Source organism: Balaenoptera acutorostrata, chromosome 12 (assembly GCF_949987535.1).
Source record: "Balaenoptera acutorostrata chromosome 12, mBalAcu1.1, whole genome shotgun sequence".
Lineage (NCBI taxonomy): Eukaryota > Metazoa > Chordata > Mammalia > Artiodactyla > Balaenopteridae > Balaenoptera > Balaenoptera acutorostrata.
In genome coordinates this window covers 42,153,997-42,176,815 of record NC_080075.1, presented here as the reverse complement: position 1 = coordinate 42,176,815, position 22,819 = coordinate 42,153,997, and the positions used below count along the sequence as shown (strand labels likewise).

Here is a 22,819-nt window from a genome sequence, read left to right as displayed (position 1 = left end):
AGTCAGTTATTCAAAACTGTGGTGTTCACACATTGGCATGCTGTCTTGTAAGAAGTGTTACTGATGATAGTTAAAATATTAATTTTGTAAAAGATTTATTTTAAATATCAGTGCAGTTGAAGGCTATTTCTGTAACAGTGCTTTTTTTCTCTTGCTTGCATTTGGGTAAGCTTTTTAGAGTGGGAGAGAGTTACAGGTAGTCAGAATTCCTCCACCTAGTCTATCCATCACCCGGCTCATCCTTGTACATGAATTTTGGGGTTGCTTCTCCAGATATGTGCGTTGTTGTTGCCACTTCTTTATGTTTTAGGGCAATGGTTCTTAATCAAGAGTGTGTTCAAATTGCATGGAAACTTTTTTTCAGAAACAAGTCTGGGCTTTAGATGGATTTCTATCTCTATTCAGCAGATCTCAGGTGGGGTCAGGACATGTATGTTTTTTGAAAAAGCTACCTAGGTGATTCTGATATATAGCCCCAATATGAACTTTGTTCCAGGAATTTCATTGGATCTAAATACTCACTTGCCTGTGCCAAGATGCATTATCTTCTTAAACTAAGTTGCATTTATTTTAGCTTATTTGCTATATCAGTTATTGTGACTTTATCCGCAGCTGCTTTTATGCTGCTTGTTCTTTGAATTTGACCCCCCCTGGGATCCCAGCTGTCATATTTACTAATGTCATTCATAATTTCTTTTTCTTATAACTTTATATAATTTGGAACTTTAGTTTTATCAACTGTAAAATGGGATAATAATTCCTGTCCTGTTTTCATGAGACTAAAGTTAAGAGGATCAAATGATAAATGTATATTAAAGTGCCTTAAAACAGTGTTTTAATTACTATAATTAACATTTTTTCACTGTGCAATTAATGCTGGTTCCCAGTGCTAGCTGTCTTGACAGTTGATCATCCACTTTTATCTTTTATTTCAATGTACGTTCTTTTTTTTTCTTTTTTTTCCAGTTTACTTTCTTTTTTTAATCTTAAAAACTCAAAGAGCACTCTTTCTTGCCTAAGTGCAAATAAAAACATAAATATATCTTGCAAACATTTTGGCTATATTTCAGATGTTATTCTGGTCTGTATGCGCATTTTACAATACTGTTAAAAATTTAGGGGTCAATCCCAGCTGTGCATAATATTGGTTAAAGAAAAGTACAGTAATCAGCTTGTTTAGAACCAACTTTTGAAGACATTTCTATGATTTTCAAAACTGTAGTGATTTGAGATAATCTTAGTTAAGAGTACTCATTTTCTCTACAGTTCCCTGATTTATGTTTTACCAACTTCCACTCCATAGATGATTGCATTTCACCACTTTTTATCTTCAGGAAGGATGGCACTTCAGAACAGGGTACTGAGGAAGGAAGTAAATGATACACTGTACTGATGCATGATATTATAAATGATTTACAGCTGGGAAGTTTTTTTTTAATTATAAATACAGATAAAGAAATTAGAATATGAATAGGTATGAGGAGTATGAAGGTGTAGCGAGTTTAGTACTTACAAAGCACTGTTTTTTTCCTTAGTAGTACAACCTAATAAGGAAAATCTGAATAATTATTAATATAGTCTTTCAATGTTTGCATAATGTACACAAACAAAAAGATCTTTAGATTTTCAGTCATTCATTCCACAGATAGTTACTGAATATCTGTGCAAGGCACTGATGAGTAGGACACAATTCCTGCCTTTAGGTAGCTTGAAGAAATAAAACAAGTTGTTTGAAGAAATAAAACAAGTAGCTTTTTTTTCAAGAAGAAATAAAACAGTAAGTCTTCCCTAACTTACAGTTATTTGCAATAATTGCCATAAACAAAACGCTGTGATAGTTTAGAGGAGGGGAAGATTATTTCCAGCTGGAGAATGGAGAATATTACAGTAAACTCTGGTTGTTAGACTTTTTACCAATAAAGAGCTTCTACAATAGAAAGAATAGAGTTCAGGAGTTTTTTTAAGTACTTGATGTTATATGATAACTAATATTCGTCATTTTTAGAATTTAAAACTCTTTAAAAAATGTTTTATTTAATCTTTCAACAACTGCTTTTCTGTTCTCTTGTCTACAGACTTTTTTCTTAAACACACTTTCTAGTTTAAGGAAGTGTTGTATAACCAATGAAATATTTGAGTGCTCACTTTAAGCCTAGCACTTTTATTCACACTCCTGCCTCAAAAGTTAGCCACTTACCATTAGTGATGTCATTCTATATCAACTTCCCACTAAGACACCTTTAAATAAGCAGTGGGCAGGGATTTATTTGACCTTTAGTTCAACCACAAAGATGATTTAAGATATTACTTAAAAAATACTGTTGAGTATTTTGAACTTCGTTTTCAGAGGAAAATGTACTTTCTTTTAAATACTCCTACAAGGATATATAAGGATGTGAAATATTTGAAACTGAAATGTGAATTTGATTATTTGAAATATACAAGGATATATAAGGTTGTGAAATTTTTTGTCTTTTTTAATTTTTATTAGAGTATAGTTCACTTACAATGTTGTGTTAGTTTCTCTTGTACAGCAAAGTGAATCATATATATATACATATATATACAAATATATATCCACTCTTTTTTAGGTTCTTTTCTCATATAAGTCATTACAGAGTATTGAGTAGAGTTCCCTGTGCTATACAGTAGGTTCTTTTTTTTTTGGCTGCGCTGGGTCTTTGTTGCTGCGCACGGGCTTTCTCTAGTTGCGGCGAGCGGGGGTTACTCTTCTTGCAGTGCACGGGCTTCTCATTGCAGTGGCTTCTCTTGTTGCAGAGCACAGGCTGTAGGCGTGAGGGCTTCAGTAGTTGCGGCACATGGGCCCCAGAGGGCACAGGCTTCAGTAGTTGTGGCGCGTGGGCTCAGTAGTTGCGGCACACAGGCTTTAGAGCACAGGCTCAGTAGTTGCCCTGCAGCATGTGGGATCTTCCCAGACCAGGGATCGAACCTGTGTTCCCTGCATTGGCAGGCGGATTCTTAACCACTGGACCACCAGAGAAGTCCTATAGAGTAGGTTCTTATTTGTTATCTATTTCATATATAGTAGTATGTATATGTCAATCCCAATCTCCCAGTTTATCCCTCCCAAGGATGGAAAATTGAAATACTCATCTGCATGTGTTACATTTTTCAGTAAAATTGAAATAAGTATTATTAACTTGATTAGGTTAAAGTCAGTTTTCCCTGGCTCTTTGTCTTTTGAATAAACAAATAAGTAGTAAATTCAAGCGCAGGGAGTCTAAACCAAACAGAATAAAATTAAAGATACCAGTAATACTTTACTTAGTAACACGAAGTAGAAAATATGGAGCCATCAATGATTCTTTACTTTCTCTTAACCCTAATGTTTGTTCAGTCACCAAGTACTGTCAATTTTATCTTTTAAATAATCCTTCATTCCTATTATCACTACCAAATTTCAGAAATGCTCTCCTCATTGCCCACATTACTGTAACAGCCTCTGATCACCTTGCTAAACTGATCACCTTGCTTTCTCTTTTCTTTTTAATCTGTCACTGCCACCAGAATTCTTACTCTAAAATGTCAATCAGATCATGTGATTCCCCTGCATAAAACCTTTCATTGATTCTCTGTCACTCATAGAATGAAATCCAAATCTCCAAATGTACTCTGGCTTTGGTTCTCTTTCTAAGGGTGGAAGTGTACTTCATTTCCATTGGGGCTGTATTGTGATTCTTTAGCTCTTTTTTTTTCTGTGCCTCCACCTTTGGACACACTCTTCCCTTTCTCTAGAATGCCTGCCTTTCTCCCTTCCCCCTCCCCACCCTTTTGCTTCAGTACCTCTTTTTGTCCTTTGACATAGGCTTTCCTGACTCTTTTGCTCTTATTACAATTTTATGCAGAATTTTGTTAGCATAAACAAAATTTTGTTGCTTCCTCTATAGTCTGATAATTTGTGTTGTTTGCCTCACTATTCTGTAAGATCCTTGAAAGAAGCAGTTGCATATATAGTCATGGTATTACTATAAATCATTGTTTTCAAGAAAGCATTCAAAATAATAATAGACCATTTACTGAATATTTGTTATATGCCTGACACTTGGTAAGAACCTAACACATGTTATCTCTAATACAACAACCCTATGTGGTAGGTGCTGTTGTTATTATCTCCATTTTATAGAGTAGGAAACTTAAGAGATATGATATTTCCAGGGTCTTCAATGTTAAGATGTGGCTGAGTAGTACTCAAAAGGCCTCTTCCCCATACTGCACTGATAATACCCACTGTGTTACCCTTTCTGAAGATTTGCTTGCATCATAACAGAGGATAAGCCTTTAGTCAAATAAATGGATATCTTAATTGTGAGAATTTAGAAATCACTAAACTGATTGAGGGAGGGTTTTTTGGGAGGTTCTGGTTTTTGATTTGGGGTTTTTTTTAGTGGAAGACATCTTTATACCCCTGAAATAAAGATACGTTGCTAAGTACCCTACTTGTAAGCACACTTGAGTGTCTTTATTAAATGTCATTTCCTTGATTTGGATAATAAGAGGGGGCAAAAGTGCATATGTTTTAGACAGCTTTATTGACATATAACTAATGTACAATAAATTGCGCATGTTTAAAGTATGCAATTTTATAACTTTTGACATATTTATACAATTTTGAGATCATCACCACAATCAAGTAATTAACATGTCTGTCATTCCCCAAAGTTCCCCATCCACTCCACACCCCTATGCTTAGGCAACCAGTGATCTGCTTTCTATCATTATAGATTAGTTTACGTATTCTAGAGTTTTATATAAATGGAATCATAACAGTATGTACACTTTTTTTTTTTTTAATAATATCAGTCTTTATTTATCTATTTATTTATTTATTTTTGGCTGTGTTGGGTCTTCGTTTCTGTGCGAGGGCTTTCTCTAGTTGCGGCAAGCGGGGGCCACTCTTCATCGCGGTGCGTGGGCCTCTCACTGTCGCGGCCTCTCTTGTTGCGGGGCACAGGCTCCAGACACGCAGGCTCAGTAGTTGTGGCGCACGGGCCCAGTTACTCTGCGGCATGTGGGATCTTCCCAGACCAGGGCTCGAACCCGTGTCCCCTGCATTGGCAGGCGGACTCTCAACCACTGCGCCACCAGGGAAGCCCAGTATGTACACTTTTGATCTGGCTTCTTTCACTCAGCATATTTATTTTGAGATTCATCCATGTTGTTCTGTGTATCAGTATTGATTCTAAAGGTATATATTTTGAATTACATTTGTTATAGAAAGTAAATAATTATTTTCTTTTCTTCTGTTGTGTCTTATACTTCAGGTGGGACTGACTGAAAATTCTTTTGAGCGTAAAGTCCCTTCTGAACTTGTTTTGCTCTACTATGTATAAGTCCTTTAAGATTCCAATGGAGATATAAAAAACATAACATTTCCTTCTGCAAGAATTTAAATACATTTTCATTTTCAATGAACAGTCTTTTAGTCCACTGTTAAGTCTAATGTAAAATCAAGTAAAGTCACTTTTGGAATATAATATTGTACTTCTTTTTTTTTTTTTTTTTTTTTTTTTTTTTAAGATTTCTTTTATTGACTGATTGATTGCTATGTTGGGTCTTCGTTTTTGTGCTATGGCTTTCTCCAGTTGTGGCAAGTGGGGGCCACTCTTCATCGCGGTGCGCGGGCCTCTCACTATTGTGGCCTCTCTTGTTGCGGAGCACAGGCTCCAGACGCGCAGGCTCAGTAGTTGTGGCTCACGGGCCTAGTTGCTCCGCGGCATGTGGGATCTTCCCAGACCAGGGCTCGAACCCGTGTTTCCTGCATTAGCAGGCAGATTCTCAACCACTGCGCCACCAGGGAAGCCCGATATAATATTGTACTTCTGAAGACTATCTTCTTGACCCTTCTGGGAGAATTTTGGGGGGAAAACCCTTCTGCTTGGTCTCATGTAAGTGGGTATCTCTGAAGTGGTTATCACAGAACTTCACTCTGGCATTAGTTATAGATATTAAACGATAAAGTGCTAACCAGTAAATATGATTTGAATGACTTGTGTTTACACTGTACGGGAGCTCAATTTGAATGAGAGAGAAGAGTGTCTTTACCACCCAATCTTTGATAATTACATTTCAACCTTGTAATTTAATATTGAGAGGGAAAATTTTTTAGTCTACTGTTTTATAAAAAACAAAACGGTCAAAATCCATTATCATTTCTATTGTAATCTCACCCTCCCCCCTTTTAAAATTTTCAGGTGGGTATAACCCATGTATAGAGATAATTGAACAACCCAGGCAGAGGGGAATGCGTTTTAGATACAAATGTGAAGGGCGATCAGCAGGCAGCATTCCAGGGGAGCACAGCACGGACAACAACCGAACGTACCCATCTATCCAGGTAATAGACCATTCTCCTGTGTGTGTCTGTCTCTTAGTTGCTTCATATTTTAGCTACAGCAACTATGTTAAAGACCCAGCTTCTTCACAGTGATCTCCACCAGCTTTTTCTTCCTTTTTCTTCTTTTTAATTGATCTATACTGCATAGAATTCTAGGGACATTTCTTAAGTACAGCATGGATTCTTCATCCCTGTGGATAGTTATACATTGTGTGTTAATCTAAGTAGAGTGATTCCCAGTGCTTAGTATACACTGGCAGCTTTTGGATGATGATCCCTTTTATGGAACAAAAAGCTAATGAGGAAAAAGCATTCTCTCCTTCCAGAGGTGATCAGAATTGTTCTGTAGATTGAAAACATGCATTTGGGAATTCAATTAGAATTCTTCCTGCAGTCACTTGGTTAATCTAGGGTCTATGTAAAAAGAGAACATTTTTGTCTTTTTTCCCCCTTACCTTTATTGCCTATCCCTGATACTCTGGGTTGCTTTGACTGATTTGAAATATTGCCACTTTTTAAATATAGTTTTTTCATATTAGCATAAATTTTGAAAGCAGTTTGACTTTGGTAATATACTATAATTATAAACTATACTATATTTGTATTTTATATTTATATACATTTCCTTCAGTTTTTAATGATTTTTTTTTATTCTTTAAATGCCAGTTTAAAACCTTAATGGCAGAGTGGATTTTTGAAAAGTGTTATTCAATGTTTCATCAGCAGATCTGAATTCACTATTTTATAACTAGATTAGTTACAGAGTTTACTCTATTGAACTTAAAGGAAATGCTAAGTTATATAACAAGCCAATGGCAAAATTACATATTGAATTACAAATTCCAATCTTCTATCACATGTTTTTGTTAGCAATATGGATTTGAGTTAGATCTAAGTCTTTTTATATAATGTTAAAATGGGAGAGGTGCTAATAAAAGGTAAATAAGAAAACAGTAATCTTCTATTCCTTTAAGAGCGAATTTTAACTCTTCTCCATAATTCAGCTTATCCTATACATTCTCTTTAATATTTCTAAGATCTATATCCTTACCATTCCAGTACGTTCTAAACAACTTTGCAGCTTGAGTTCTACATTAGCCTACCTTATGCTTTTTTTCTTTTTTTCTTTTTTTTTTGGCTGCACCACACGGCTTGCGGGATCTTAGTTCCCCAACCAGGGATCGAACCTGTGCCCCTGCAATGGAAGCACGGAATCCTAACCACTGGACCACCAGGGAATTCCCAACCTTACACATTTAAGTTGTTACCTTCTCTTTTATTCAGAAAGGCAATAAATACTTTCTGGTTACTGTTCAAATTAAGTTTAAATTCAAAATTATGGATTTTAATGCCCTTTTACCTGTGAAACCACCTATTCTTACTTAACTGCCTTGCCATTTGTGCTTGCAAATTTGCTAGCTTCCAACCTGAACATCAGCTCATCCCCACATGCTTCCTTCCTCTCCCATGTTTAACTCTTCTCTTCTTTCTCAGTGTTCTGTGCGAAAACTTAATTTTGCAAAACTCAACTTGATTTATTGCCTGTTATACAGTGAACACTTGCAGTATGCTTACTGATTAAAAAATATTTTTGTGAAATGAAATGTAATGTATTAAGTAAAATGATCATATTTGTGTGCTATCATTTCCATTATGGCTTAAATATATGCTTTTTTGTTTTTTGGCTGCATTGGGTCTTTGTTGCTGCACGCGGGCTTTCTCTAGTTGTGGCGAGTGGGGGCTACTCTTCGTTGCGGTGCGTGGGCGTCTTATTGCCGTGGCTTCTCTTGTTGTGGAGCACAGGCTCTAGGCGCACCGGCTTCAGTAGTTGCAGCACGCGGGCTCAGTAGTTGTATCTTGCGGGCTCTAGAGCACAGGCTCAGTAGTTGTGGCGCACAGGCTTAGTTGCTCCGTGGCATGTGGGATCTTCCCGGACCAGGGCTCCAACCCGTGTCCCCTGCATTGGCAGGCGGATTCTTAGCCACTGTGCCACCAGGGAAGCCCTAAATATATACTTTGAAGGGATGTTTATGGTATGACAATGAATATAAGAGCATGGCATTCAGTGACTCAACATCTTAGAATTTCCTCATGCTCTGTGATAATATTTTGGTGTAATCTTACTTGTTTTCAAAGGAAAATAAGCAAAAATCAGATGATATGACCAATTGAATTAGGGCACAAAATAATATGCCAAGGAACTGAGAGGTAAATTCTTCTCTACTGATATTCTCTGTAAAGTTTCATCCAAACTGCAGTTGCCAGTCAATTGGACTTTATTTAGGGCTAACTATATTATATAAATTGAACTCTCATTTTGTAGATCAGTTCTTAATGAGACGTATTTATGGATCATATATTTAATTTCCCCCCTTTTCAGATTATGAACTACTATGGAAAAGGAAAAGTGAGAATTACATTAGTAACAAAGAATGACCCATATAAACCTCATCCTCATGATTTAGTAGGAAAAGACTGCAGAGATGGCTACTATGAAGCAGAATTTGGACAAGAACGTAGACCTTTGTTGTAAGTACACAGTCACAGACATTTTTAGGAATAGAATAAGCATAGAATGAATGCTCTTGATTCCTATCCATGTACCTCTGTTATTTTTTAGCAGAATAAACTAATTCCTCACTGTACTTCTATTTACTATAGTATACATGTACATTTTCTTATCATTTGCATTGGAACTACCCTTTCATTCTTTATTAGTAGACACAGCCCATCATGGTAGCAGGAATACTTCTTTATTGTAACTAATAATAAACAAACTTATTTTATGCTACGATTTTCTTTCTTAGTTTGAACAACTTATGAAAGATTTTCTTTCATAAATTTTTACTCTCTTTTCATTGATAGTTAACTTAAAAATTGCCAGATGTGAGAAAATCAACTGGAAAACTGGAATTATTATTTGAAAAGGGCAGTTATAAAATTAACATACAGCAATAGTTCTAAGATTTTTAAAAAGTACGTAATACTTTGTGTTTGAGGCTGCTGGATGGATCCATTCATCCTATTGGTGAGAGTGTAAATAAATATAATCTTTCCGGTAGGCACTTTAACAACTACATAGCAAAAGCCTGAAAAATATGAATGTCTCTTGAACTAGCAATTCTATTTCTAGGAATTTATCCTGAGGAAATAATTTCTAATTAAGCATGTTCAGAAACTTAGCTATAACAATGTTCATTGAAGCTTTGTTTGTGATGGCAAAAAGTTAGAAGCAATCTAGATAATAAACAGAGGGGGATGAGTTAAATAGACTGGTATATCCATGCAGTGTACTCCTATGTAGCCTTAAAAATAACCTTGCAAATATGTCTTTGTATAGAATGATATTCCCAATATTTAGATAAATAAAATAGGGCTTTAAAACAATGTGTGATAAATACTTTTCTAAATTTTCATTTTATATTGGAGTATCGTTGATTAACAATGTTGTTTTAGTTTCAGGTGTACGTGATAAATAATTTTTTCAAAAGTAAACGTACATATACATAGTAGTATAAACACTAAGGTATTGATAGTAGTTGTCTCTGGGTGGAAAGAATTGTGGGGTTTTATGTTCTTTTAACAGGTGTTTATTTTATAATTCATTTTTTGCAACGAACATGTGTTGCCTTTGAGGAAAAATGAAACCAGTTGCAACAGGAAAAGATTAGTAGCCTCCTTAAATACTAGCAGTAACCATTTAGAAAGTATACTTTTAAAATATTCCTCTTTCAGTAACAACACAAAACATAAACTATCTAGTTATACAAACTTGGCAAGAAGTATTTCCTGTTTATATTATTTGACCTCCCAATAGCATTTTACATTGTAGATTACTCCTTTATTGGAACATTATTATTCCTTGATTTCTGATTTAGTGAGAACAAACTCTCCTGTTTTACTTCTTACTTCTCTGGCTGTTCTTTCTCAATCCTAGTTACAGGCAGTTAAATTTTTGGACTACCTTAATTATGTCCAGTGATGCCCAATAATGCCTGTTAGGGCTGTCCTACCTTTCCCCTCAATCCAAGATCCTGTTAAGGATCATACATTATTTTTAGGTGTCATGCTTATTTAGTCTCCTTTAATTTAGAACAGTTTCTTGGCCTTTGTTGGTCTTTCATGACATTAACATTTTTGAAGAGTTTAGGTTGTTTTGAAGAATGTTGTTCAATGTGGATTAGTCTGAATGGTTGCTCATGATTATGTCCATGTTACCATGAATAATAATTTCATGTTAACATGAAATAGTTTGGATGAGAAACCTACAGAGGTGATGCTGAATTGTTCTCAAAATAATGTTTTAGGAGATGCGATATTAGTTTTTTCCCATTGGTGATATTAATTGGCATTCTATTGTAAAGAAAAACTTTTCCATCTTCCCCTACCTCAGTTGAAAAAATACCACTATAGACTCATGGATTCTTTTATTCAGTGTATTATAATTGAATGCTAGTCCATTACTAGCATTATTATTTTGATTTTCAAATTGACCCAAACTTGACCAATGCAAGCCCCTTCAAACTGTTTCCTGTGTCCTTTTGACATGTCCCCATCTTTCTTCAAGCACTTCTTTACTTTCTGACACAGCGAAGTGTTCAAGACTTACTTGTACTTTTCTTGCCCAAGCCTTGAAATCTTCAGTTTTTTCTAAGGATCCCTGGTTTCTTTCAGTAGGGAATGGTAATAAGGGTGATTGCCTTTTTGACATATTCTCTTAAATAGCTCAAAAGCACCTCAAATAGAATATGCTCCAAACCATGATCTTACTCTGATCATATATACCTCTTTCCTCTCAAAATTGGTCTTCCAGTGTACCTTGTTTTACTAGTTGCTATAAAAGCAAACATAGGTGTCATCCTTGACACCTCCTCACAGAGGTGCACACGTTGAATTCACTAACAGGTACCTCCTAAATAGGTCTTGAATCTATCCACTTCTCTCAGTGACTCCATCACCAACATACTAATTGATCAACTCTCTGCCATCATAGGTTCCCGTGACATCATGTGTATCTCCTTTATAAAACTTGTCATGATTTCAGTTTAGCATCTTGGTGTGTGATTACTTCATATCTGTTTCACTAGAAAAAAAGTTTCAGCAAACTTTTTCTGTAAGGACCAGATAGTAAATATTTTAGGCTTTGCGGGCCCTGTGGTCTCTGCTGTACCTGCTCAACTCTGCTGTTGTGGCATGAAAGTACCTGTAGATAATATGCCAACAAATCAGTTTGTTCGAGTAAAACTTTATTTACAAGAACAGGTGGTGGGCCAGATTTAGTCCATGGGCTATAGTTTGCCAACCCCTGCTCTAGACTGTAAGCTCCGTGAGAGGAGGGATTGTATACTCCCATTACTTACCAGAGTTTTTGGTACGTAGTAGGAACCCCAGAACTTGTTGAATGACTATGAATGAATGAGAAATTGATTCATATAATCTCTGTGATCCTTGGTTTCCTCATGTGAGAATTTCAGTGTGTGAATAAGAGTCAAATATGATTATTCAGATGAAACTATCAAGTAGTGTATAAATATATAAAAACAAAGAGTTCTTTAAAATCTTTTGTCAAAGAAAAAGTGAGAACCAACCTAAGAATCTTTCAAAGAAGTGCAGTACTTTTGAGGAAGACAATCATGGTTTCAAGGTTTCAAGAAAGGATTACAAGTTCAAGATTTACTTTTTAATTATTGGAGGCAGAAGAAGGAAATGTTAAAGATATTTTAGGTGCTAACAAAATCGCAGGTGTGGTGAATGTGAAGAGCATGAGCAATAAGACAACAACGCATGGAGGGGGCAAACAAGGCAAGCGACCTCCTGGTGCAAAGGGCCATGTCAAGTTTGAACAAACAGTAATGTTAGTATAACCAAGTTTTGCTTCCTTATTCACACCCACCCAACTTTAATGATGTCATGGTTTTTCCATGTGGGAACAAGTATGACTGGTGGTGGTAGGGGAGTTCCCCCCACCATCATCTGTACTACACATATGCAAATTAGTAATATTTGTAGCAGTTGAGAAATTTTCCATAAATGACATTTTGAAACTTTTGTTAAATATTATTGTTAGTATTAAATATCTTTCTAATGAAAAAACTATGTAGTTTGATGCTTTCTTATGATGAATGATTATTATAACTTCATATGATAAGGCACAAAACATGTTCCACTGCTGCTGGCAGTGAAGTCATTTGAAGTCAAAAACCAGATGTCCGTGGAGTGGAGAGGCTGAGGTGTAAGAGGATTAGCAGGCACTGTAGCAAACTGCAGAGCCCTGTATAAATGGGGCTGCAGGTGCTTAGCTCCAGCCGGGTGTTTCTGTGCCAATCTACTGTTGCCAGACCTTTAAAATGTTCAAGAGAAGCCAGAAATCCAGAATGTTTATATGCAGTTACCTGGTTTTTAAATGTTGGTAGTCTACGCACATTTTTTTAAAATGTAGTCAACACTTCTATGAGCTCAGCAAAACTATACCTGTAGGTGTCAGCCTGTGGGCATCTTTTTACAACTTTTGCTTTACATTATCAAATGTACAGATTTTATTGATTGATTATGAATTCGTTTGGGTGGTGAATTTTAGCTTTTTGGTGTTGCTTTCCTCTTAATCTTTGTCTACTTTGGTATATTTGATGCAGGAATATTAGTAAGATCTAACCATAAAATACTGTATGTAAAAGTGATAAAGTATACGCTGCTTTTCTTTTAACAATTCTCTTAGAAATATAGCCCCATTTTTTTATCCTCACATCTTTATCATAGCAATTGGAAATGTACTTCATGCTTTTCATATCTCCATCTGACATTATGATGACCCTTCAGTGCTGGATATATGCTTGATTTTTGCAGTATTCTTTAATAAAACCTCATTTATGTGTCCTTGTATTCAGCTATAAGGAAATTTGAAAGCTCTGTGTTTTCCTTCTAGTTTTCAAAATTTGGGTATTCGATGTGTAAAGAAAAAAGAAGTAAAAGAAGCTATTATTTCAAGAATAAGGGCAGGAATCAATCCTTTCAATGGTAAGTATGTTTGATTTAATTATTTCTATTATTTGGATATTGACTTACTGTGTTAAATGATTTCTATTTGTATTTTCAACCTGTGCTTTAAAAGGCTGTCTCAAGTTCTGTGTTAACTTATATACTTGTCTTACACCTGTAAATGAGGATTGAAGTATATTTAAAATGCTTCAGTGTTGAAAAAAAAATTCTTATTCACACAAGGCTTTCTACTATCAGTGAAGAGTGTCATTGTTTTCTATAAGAAAACCCTCTCAAAAATATTCTGATTCTTTTGGAATGTGGCCTTCCTTTGCCACTCCAGCAGACAATATATACTCCCCTCTCTGAATATTGAATAGGCACTGTGGTTATAAGGTATTGGAGTGCATTTAACTCAAGGGCATATTCAACAGTGAAACTTAAATTAATCCCAATGTGGAAGTAGTATAGAAATAGTAGAGGCTATACAAAATATTTTAATAGTATATTTGTGTGTACGGCTAGATATTTACTGTTTAGTGGATTTTGTTGGGGATGACACTGTCTGGTGTAGCACCTGGTAATGGTGCCACAATTGCTACAGAATAGGTGAGGGCTATATTTCTTGAATAGAAAAATGACTACCAAGCTGACATCCTACACTACAGTGGTCTCCATTGTAAAGTCATCTGCAGCCACTTAAATATGCATAATTCAGGTATTGAACAACTATAAAATTTTCAAAGAATAGATTTCTTTGTCATATTTAAGATATCCTTATATTGTTAGTTTGTGTTTTTCGTGGATGTTTAAAAATAATTTCAGGGATATGATGATAATTTAAAGAATATGCTCATAGACAAGTAGTGTTTTTATGAATTATAAGGTCTGCATCTCTTTTCTCTAGGTCTTTATTTTTCATACTATTTAGTATAACACAGAAAGCAAAAGTCCCCTTCTTTCTCTTCAGTATTACTCACTGTAAGAGACTACTGTTAAATTTGATGTAAATTTTTCTAGAATTTTCTTTATAAGTGTGTCATGTATATATATACACACACATGTATTTTTTATATAAATGGAGTCATGTTACACTTCCTAATCTACTGCTTCTTACTTTTCACTCAGGAATATATCTTAAACATCTTTCCATATTAGTACTTATAAATCTAGTTTACTTTTTAACGGTATTCTGTGGTTTGGGTAGGCTTTAATTTGCTTATCTAGTCATCTATTAATAAACGTTTAAGTTATTTTCAATTTACTAAAAAAACTCCATTGAATATAGACTTTGAACTCTTGTGTGATTTCTTTTTTTTAATAAATTTATTTATTTATTTATTTATTTTTGGCTGTGTTGGGTCTTCGTTGCTGCGCGTGGGCTTTCTCTAGTTGCAGTGAGCGGGGGCTACTCTTCGTTGCGGTGTGTGGGCCTCTCATTGTGGTGGCTTCTCTCGTTGTGGAGCACGGGCTCGAGGCACGTGGGCTTCAGTAGTTGTGGCATGCAGGCTCAGTAGTTGTGGCGCATGGTCTTAGTTACTTAGTTGCTCTGCGGCATGTGGGATCTTCCCGGACCAGGGCTCAAACCTGTGTCCCCTGCATTGGCAGGCGGATTCTTAACCACTGGACCACCAGGGAAGTCCCTCTTGTGTGATTTTTTTTTCCTTAAATATTTTCTATGCCTTCATTTCCTTATTTATAAACTGGAGATAATAATAGTATGTACTTCATAGGTTGTTATAAGAATTAAATGAAGTAAAATATGTAAAGCACTTATTATGTACTAGGAACTATTCTAAGTGCTGTATGAGTATATGTTATTAATAGCATGCCTTGTTCTGGATTGGTAAAAACAAAAATCAGAAAACCCCCCAAACTTCCACAGATGGCCCATCTGCCTTTTGACTCCTGCATTTCCCTTTTTAATGCCCTTTCCACTGGAGTCAGGAGATCTGGATTTGAATTCCAGCACTGCCACTTGTACATGCTACGTGACTTGGGAAAGTTATGTAACCAAAGCTTTGGTTTTCTCTTCTGTGAAGCAGTGTTGTAATGATTAAATAAAATAGTGTACATAAAGTACTTAACATTTACTCCTTGACATACAAATAATACTTAATAAGTGGTAGCTATTATTTATAATCTCCTTGTTTTATACTGCATTATCCCTGTTTCATACTATGCCTAGACTTGATGTCCACTTTAATTTAAAAGTTGGCCTTTTACTTTAGCAATAAATCAAAATTTTAAATGAGCATACTCTTGACCCAGAAATTTTCTACTTTTGAAAATTATCCTAAGGAAATAATACCTGGTGTAGCTAGGATTTGAAAACAGGTAGCCTGGCTCTCGGGCGCATTGCTTTATCTCAACTATGCTTGTTGTATTAACTGTTGTATTAACTCCCTCCCCCATTAGAATAATCTTAGAACAGTGCTTTAGTGTATTATTGTGATTAAAAAGTTGCAATGGCTCCTTAAATAGTTGAAAAACGAAATGGCCCTAAATTGGAAATCTTCCACATGTAGCTCCAACATATCTTTCCTACCTTCTTGTCCACTGCTCCTCTTCATGAACCATTCTCTATTCCAGAAAAACTGTTTTGTTTATCCACCCTGACCATCTCTCAGTCAGTCGTCTCTGTTCTTCTCACTACCATTGTAGGAATGTAAGCTTACATCGTTTTTTAGCCTGGACCGTTATTGATAGCCTCTAAACTTGTGTTCCTGCCTCTATTCTAGATCACCCTCCAGGCAGTTTACACACTCTACATCCAAAAAGATTCTTCTGAAACCAATATGAATCATTTCAAAACTCTGCTTATTATCCTTCAGTGACTCCACATCACCTTCACCAGTGACTCTCAATCTGAATGTGCATAGGAATCCCTTAGTACTTGCTAAAAATGTAGAATCCAGGCCACATTTTCCCTAATTTGATAGGTCTAATGTGGGGCCTTGGGCTCTGCATTTTAAGAAGGCTCTAGATCCATGTTTCTTAACTGCAGCTCACAGTAGGGAATAGATTTTATTTCTCTACTCAATACATACACATGCACACGTACACACATAGATAAAAAACAATATTCTTACTACATGCAATATACTCTCTAATCCATTCCTTTCCATTTGATTTTTTTTTTTAAAGAAAATGCATGTCCAACACAGTAAATTAATTTTATGACCAATGGGTCCTAAACTCTTAGTACATGCAGTATGCTTTCTATTCTATTCAATTCCATTTCTTTTTCTTTTTTTTTAAGACAATGCTTAATGAACCCACTAAATTAATTTTATGATCATTGGGTCTCAAACTACAATTTGAAAATCTCTGCCCTAGATGATTCTAATGCAAGTGATCCATGGACCACACTTTGAGAAACTCTGATATACTTGCTAGATTCAGTTTCTCAAGCATGACATTTAAAGCCCTTCATAATCTGATCCGTTTTCCATTCCAGCGTCATTTCTAGCTGTCATCCTCTGCCTCAACTTCCTGTCCGTCCTTCCCCTAGCACTGAGTGCACACATGCCATCTGAACTTTTGGCCATTCTGAATTACTTGTCATGTTAGAAGAGCCATATTTTTTCTTGCTACGTGTTCTTATACGTGCAAGTTCCTAGCATGAAATGCCTTAATCTACAATGGTGAATTCTTTCTGCTCATCCCTCAAGTTTAAGGGACACTTCTTTCAAGCTTTCTGTGACCTTCTCAGAGCAGAGTATTCTGTTTTCCCAAAGTGCTGTACATATTCTAATATGGTTTGCTATAAATTTATTTACATGTTTCTCCCTCACTAAATCGTGAGACTCTGAAAGGTAGGGACTCTCTTCTGTGCATCTCTGGCACCTAGACCAGTGTCAGATACGTGGAAGAGGCTTAATTAAAATTTGTTGACAGAATAAATGAACAAATGAATGAACATGCCTTGTTTGTGCTTGTCTACCAAAAATATTCAAATTGCTTTCCTTACCTGAAATGCCCTGAAAGCCTTTTCAGTTCTCTCTGAAGAACTGAAGTCATATCCTCTTAATTATACCATTCACTCAGCAATTGATCATGGAAAGCTTTGTGACAACTATTAGGTCATTTAATTGAAGCAGATTAATTTCATGCTTATTGTGGACAGAGTCTCTGATGGAACTTATTTATATTTCACTTTGGCACCTAAACAATGTATTTGTATTACTGTTATATTAGATATCTATCTTCACAGCTAAGTACCTTCAGGTAATGTGTTTCCTACCTGTATACAGTAGGTTACCCAACTTAACTACTTATGCACTCATTCCTTTGACAGATTTTTACCTTATGTAATCCTTATGGTCCTAGGTTGTTTTAGGTGCTCAGACTAAGTCAGTGAACAGAACAGACAGAAATTCCTCCCTTTGAATAAGGTATATTCTAGTGGAGAGAGACCAACAGTTAACAATCAACTTTACTAAACAGGTATATAATTTATTAGACAACTTAAAGTGCTAAGGGAAAAAACCAGCAGTGTAAGGAGCCAGGAACCTGTAGTTAGGGGGATGGGTTATAAATTTAAGCAGAATGGTTAGAGTAGGCCTTGTTCTCTATTCTTTTTTTGTTTTTTTAAATTAATTAATTAATTTATTTATTTTGGCTGTGTTGGGTCTTCGTTGCTGCACGCGGGCTTTCTCTAGTTGCGGCGGGCGGGGGCTACTCTTCGTTGCAGTGCGTGGGCTTCTCATTGTGGTGGCTTCTCTCGTTGTGGAGCACAGGCTCTAGGTGCGTGGGCTTCAGTAGTTGCGGCATGCAAGCTCAGTAGTTGTGGCTCACGGGCTCTAGAGCACAGGCTCAGTAGTTGTGGCTCACGGGCTTAGTTGCTCCGCGGCATGTGGGGTCTTCCCAGACCGGGGCTTGAACCCATGTCCCCTGCATTGGCAGGCGGATTCTTAACCACTGTGCCACCAGGGAAGTCCCTCGTTCTCTATTCTGAAATGATTTTCATAATAGAAATAATTATTGTGTGTTTTATTGTTTTCCTAGAATATTGAAATAAAAACCTAAAATATGCATTTCTAATATTCAGCAAAGCATATAATATCTAATCCCCCTGAAAAAACTCAAAACCCTAAAAACTAATTAAAATACTCTGAACTCAGCTATAGACCTTTCTTGGTTGTTTATTCTATGCTATTTTCAGAATATACTGGTAAATTCTACGACTTAACGTAGGAATTTGTCAGAGCTGAACTGACACTTTTTTATAGATATATCACTTAACACAGGAAAATTCTACTGGTAAAGATAACAAGATACTAGCCGACTTTGTGTTATATCTTTATGATATATAGAAACAATGGAATTGGAAACGTTTAGCAGAATAGGGTCTACAAATTCTGGTCTATGGACTATCTCATTATGACAGTCTGTTCCCTAAAGATCAAATATGTGAAAATACAAAGACTATTAAAAATTATTTTTACTTTGCATGTATCTAGGATGTTTTAAGGCGAGTCCTTATCTTTCTTGCCATTAGTTCTTTAAAACAGGAACTGTCTCTTGCAGATAGGGACATATAACAGTCAAGTAGTATTAAACTTGAGGCTTCATGTAAAATACCTGTTCAAATTATCTAATATGCGCTGAAGTCGAAATTGTGTGAGGAATTTATTTAAGGGCTCCAGTATCAAATTTTAGCAGTGTCCATTTAGCTGGCACCAAAAAAATGTCAGTTAGACTTCATAGGGGACTCTTACTGCAAAAGCAGGGAAAAAATTTTTAATTGTCATTTTCTAGTTATGTATTTAATGACATATAAGGAATTCTAATATTCAATGATTAAAATCCGTAAGATTTTTACAATAAAGTATTTGCAATTCTGTTTTATTAGTCACTTTACTTTTTTTCCATGTACAGAGGACATTGAGTTGTTGTGAGAGCACAAAGGCTGTTTTGCAGTTGAGTTTGGGGGGATTATTTTATTTTGGTAGTCTGAAAGGGAATACAGTTTAAAAAGGCAGGTAGTCTCTAACAGATTCTTGTCTCTAAAGTCTGGTTTAATACAAGAAAATAAGAGCCTTTCCTCACCACTTAAAACTTAAAGCCTAAACAGCAAGAAGAATAAAAAGCTCTTGTGTACTTCATTATCCTTCATTGCAGTCATTTTAGAAAGCCTTCTTTATTACCCTGTGCAGAACTTGGGGCACTTCTTTTATGCCTTCAGTACTCCTTGAACATACTCCCATTATAACACTTTTCATGTTACATTATGTAATTTTAGTTTATGCATCTGTTTCTCATCCAGACACTAATCTCACTAAGGGCAGGCACTGTCTTTTCATATCTCTATCTAACATTTGTTTTAGCACATAATAGAAGCCCAATAAATATGTTGAAAGAATGAGTAATTAATGATAGACTGCTATGACCATTTACCTTTTGCCTGGCACACAAGCGCTTAAATGTTAGCTTTTATTATAACTATACATTTTAAGTAACAGAAATTAAATGAATTACAACTAAACTTTGTTTTTTTTTCCCTTAAATAAGGCATAGCTCTTAAAATTGTTAATCTATATACTGTACATTTTTGCAGTTAATTTTTAAATTTTAGTAATATTTAGCAATAATTAAAATTTTAGAAAAGTCACATCTCTAGAGCTAGTAGGTGTTATAATTGATTTAAAAAATTTAACCCCTACTTTGAAAACAAATAAATCATGATCATATCTTTTTGATAAAAATGAAATTCTTATTGCATATACACTGCTCTTAGGACTAAGGAGTGACATTTATTGCTAAAGATAGATTAAGGAGAATAATTGTTACCTTGTATGTATCTTTTTGATCACGTATAAAGGGAAATTTTAAACTAAGAAATTTAAGAGAATTTGATTGGTCTCATTCTTTCTTTTGCTAGATTTTGCAACTATCATTTTTCACATTCCAGAATTTTTAAAATAAGACATTCTGTATTGTGCTATATATTTAAAAGCCTACTGCAAGCATTATCTAAGTGGAGGAAACATCCGAAGCATTCACTTTAAAGTTAGGAATGAGAAAAGGATGTGCACTCTTGCCACTTCTATTCCACATTGTACTGGAGATTGTAGCCAGTGCACAGAGCTGATCAAAAATGAAGAAATAGGGCTTCCCTGGTGGCGCAGTGGTTGAGAATCTGCCTGCCAATGCAGGGGACACGGGTTCGAGCCCTGGTCTGGGAAGATCCCACATGCCACAGAGCAGCTGGGCCCGTGAGCCACAATTACTGAGCCTGCGCGTCTGGAGCCTGTGCTCCGCAACAAGAGAGGCCGCGACAGTGAGAGGTCCACGCACCGTGATGAAGAGTGGCCCCCCCTTGCCACAACTAGAGAAAGCCCTCGCACAGAAATGAAGACCCAACACAGCCAAAAATAAATAAATAAATAAAAAATTTAAAAAAAAAAATGAAGAAATAAAACTGTAATTATTGGAAGCTATTATTTACAGTGAAAACTCAAAAGGATATACAGATTATTAATATAATGTTTAAAAGGGTGAATGCATGTAAAATTAACATACAAAAGTCAGTTACATTTTATACATCAGCAGCACATAATTAAAGAAAATATTGTCAGAAAATATAAAATACCTAGCAACAGCTCTAAGAAATGATGATCAAGATTTCTTTAGAGAAAATTATAAAATTTTATTATGAGATAATAGAGAACACCTAAATAGATGGAGAGGTATATCATGTTCTTTAATATCAATATTATAAACATTGCATTTTTTCCCAAATTGATATACGGGTTCAGTGAAATTCCAAACAACTCCCAACAAGATTTTTCACTAAATGTGATAAGATGATTCTGAACAGGAAAAGGAGGATAATTTATAGAGGAGGAATAGCGATGAAAAACTGACCTTATCAGATATTAGGGTTTATTATGAAGAAATACTTATGAGATATTAGGGTTTATTATGAATAAATACTAATTAAGTAATATTGGGGTAACAATAGACAAATTGACCAGTGGAGTAAAATTGAGAGCCCAGAAACAGACTTAAGAAAATACGAAACTTTAGTAAATGACAGTGGTGGCATGTCAGATCAAGAGAAAGGGAGGAAATATTTGATAAGCAAAGCTGGAAAAAATGATTATTTAAGTTAGATTCCCTACCTCTCGCCATATATAAAAATCAGCTTTCAAATAGATTAAAGACTCTAATGTAAATCAACACTTCAAAAACTCTTAGTATAAAATATTGGTAAATAGATTTTAGTCCTTGGCTTATATAGAAAGACAAGACACAAAATATTTTCTATAAAACAGTTGATAAATTTGATGATGTTTAAAATTTCAGTTTACTGTATTTTTCAGTTCTAGAATTTTGTTTGGTTCCTTTTCCAATAGTTTCAAGTACTCTACTAAACTCTCAATGTTGTCTTTAACTCCTTACGTATATTAAGTGTAGTTATTTTATTTTATTTATTTATTTATTTATTTTTTTATTTATTTTTTTAAGTGTAGTTATTTTAAATCATGTATCTGAAAACTTCATTATTTGGAACCTTTGTGGTCTGTTTCTATAGTCTGTTGTTTTTCTTTTCTTTAAAAAAAAATTACTTTGTCTCTTCTTATGCCTGCTTATTTAAAATAGAATACCAGTCATCCTATATGCAAAGTTGTTTAGGTCTAGGGTGTTTTCTCCCTTCAGAAGACTTTCTTGTGGTGGGTGGCTAGTCACACTAGCAGTCCCAGATCATCTAAAATTAGTGAATGATTTAGGTGAGGTTTGGTATCTCTGCATCCAGTTCACCCTTACTCCTAGGGTATAGCTCCTCCAGAGCCCCAACCAACGCACTGGGCATTTATCAGATTCCCCATCCTTAGCAGACCCTGAACTCCTTTATTTTTTGCCTATAGTCTATTGAGAGTTCAACTCGATTTCTCATCCTCTTAGCTACCTCTTACAAAATTGGCAAGCTATATCTGGAAAAAAGAGGCCTCTTATTCTGAACTTACCTCTCTGGGTTTCTGTGATATTGTGATTTATAATAAATATATCTTCATTCCCATTCCTGGTTTATTAACGAGTTTATTTTTCTTTCATGTGCTATTTTAAAAGATTTTAAATAAACTTTTCTTGAGGTCTCATTTATATACAGTAGGATCCACCCAGATATATGTAACACCACCACAATCAAGATAAGGAATATTTCTACTACCACCGCTATTACTAAAAAATTTCCTTGTCCACTTCCCGGTCAATTCCCTCTCCCATCTCTGGCTCCAGTCAGCTATTAATTTGCTTTCTGTTGCCATCAATTAATCTTTTCTAGAATTTTCATATAATGGATCATGTGGTATATATTTTATATCTAGTTCCTTTTGCTCACATGTTTTCGAGATGCATACATGTTTGTGTATATATCCATAGTTCTTTTTTATTGTATAGCTGTCACAGTTTATCCATTCACATAGGTTTGTTTTTAAACTTGTCAATTTATTTTTGTGTTTATTGATTACTCATCTTTGG

The 22,819-nt window shown here is 35.3% G+C and overlaps 1 protein-coding gene across 1 annotated transcript in view; it reads left to right on the top strand.

The window, feature by feature from the left end:
- Positions 1-22,819, top strand: part of REL (REL proto-oncogene, NF-kB subunit) — a 40,232-nt gene that overhangs the window by 5,151 nt on the left and 12,262 nt on the right. The window contains exons 2-4 of the mRNA XM_007189693.2: positions 6,213-6,355; positions 8,736-8,884; positions 13,278-13,369. Coding sequence (XP_007189755.2) covers positions 6,213-6,355; positions 8,736-8,884; positions 13,278-13,369 — 384 coding nt within the window. The remainder of the gene's footprint in view (positions 1-6,212; positions 6,356-8,735; positions 8,885-13,277; positions 13,370-22,819) is intronic.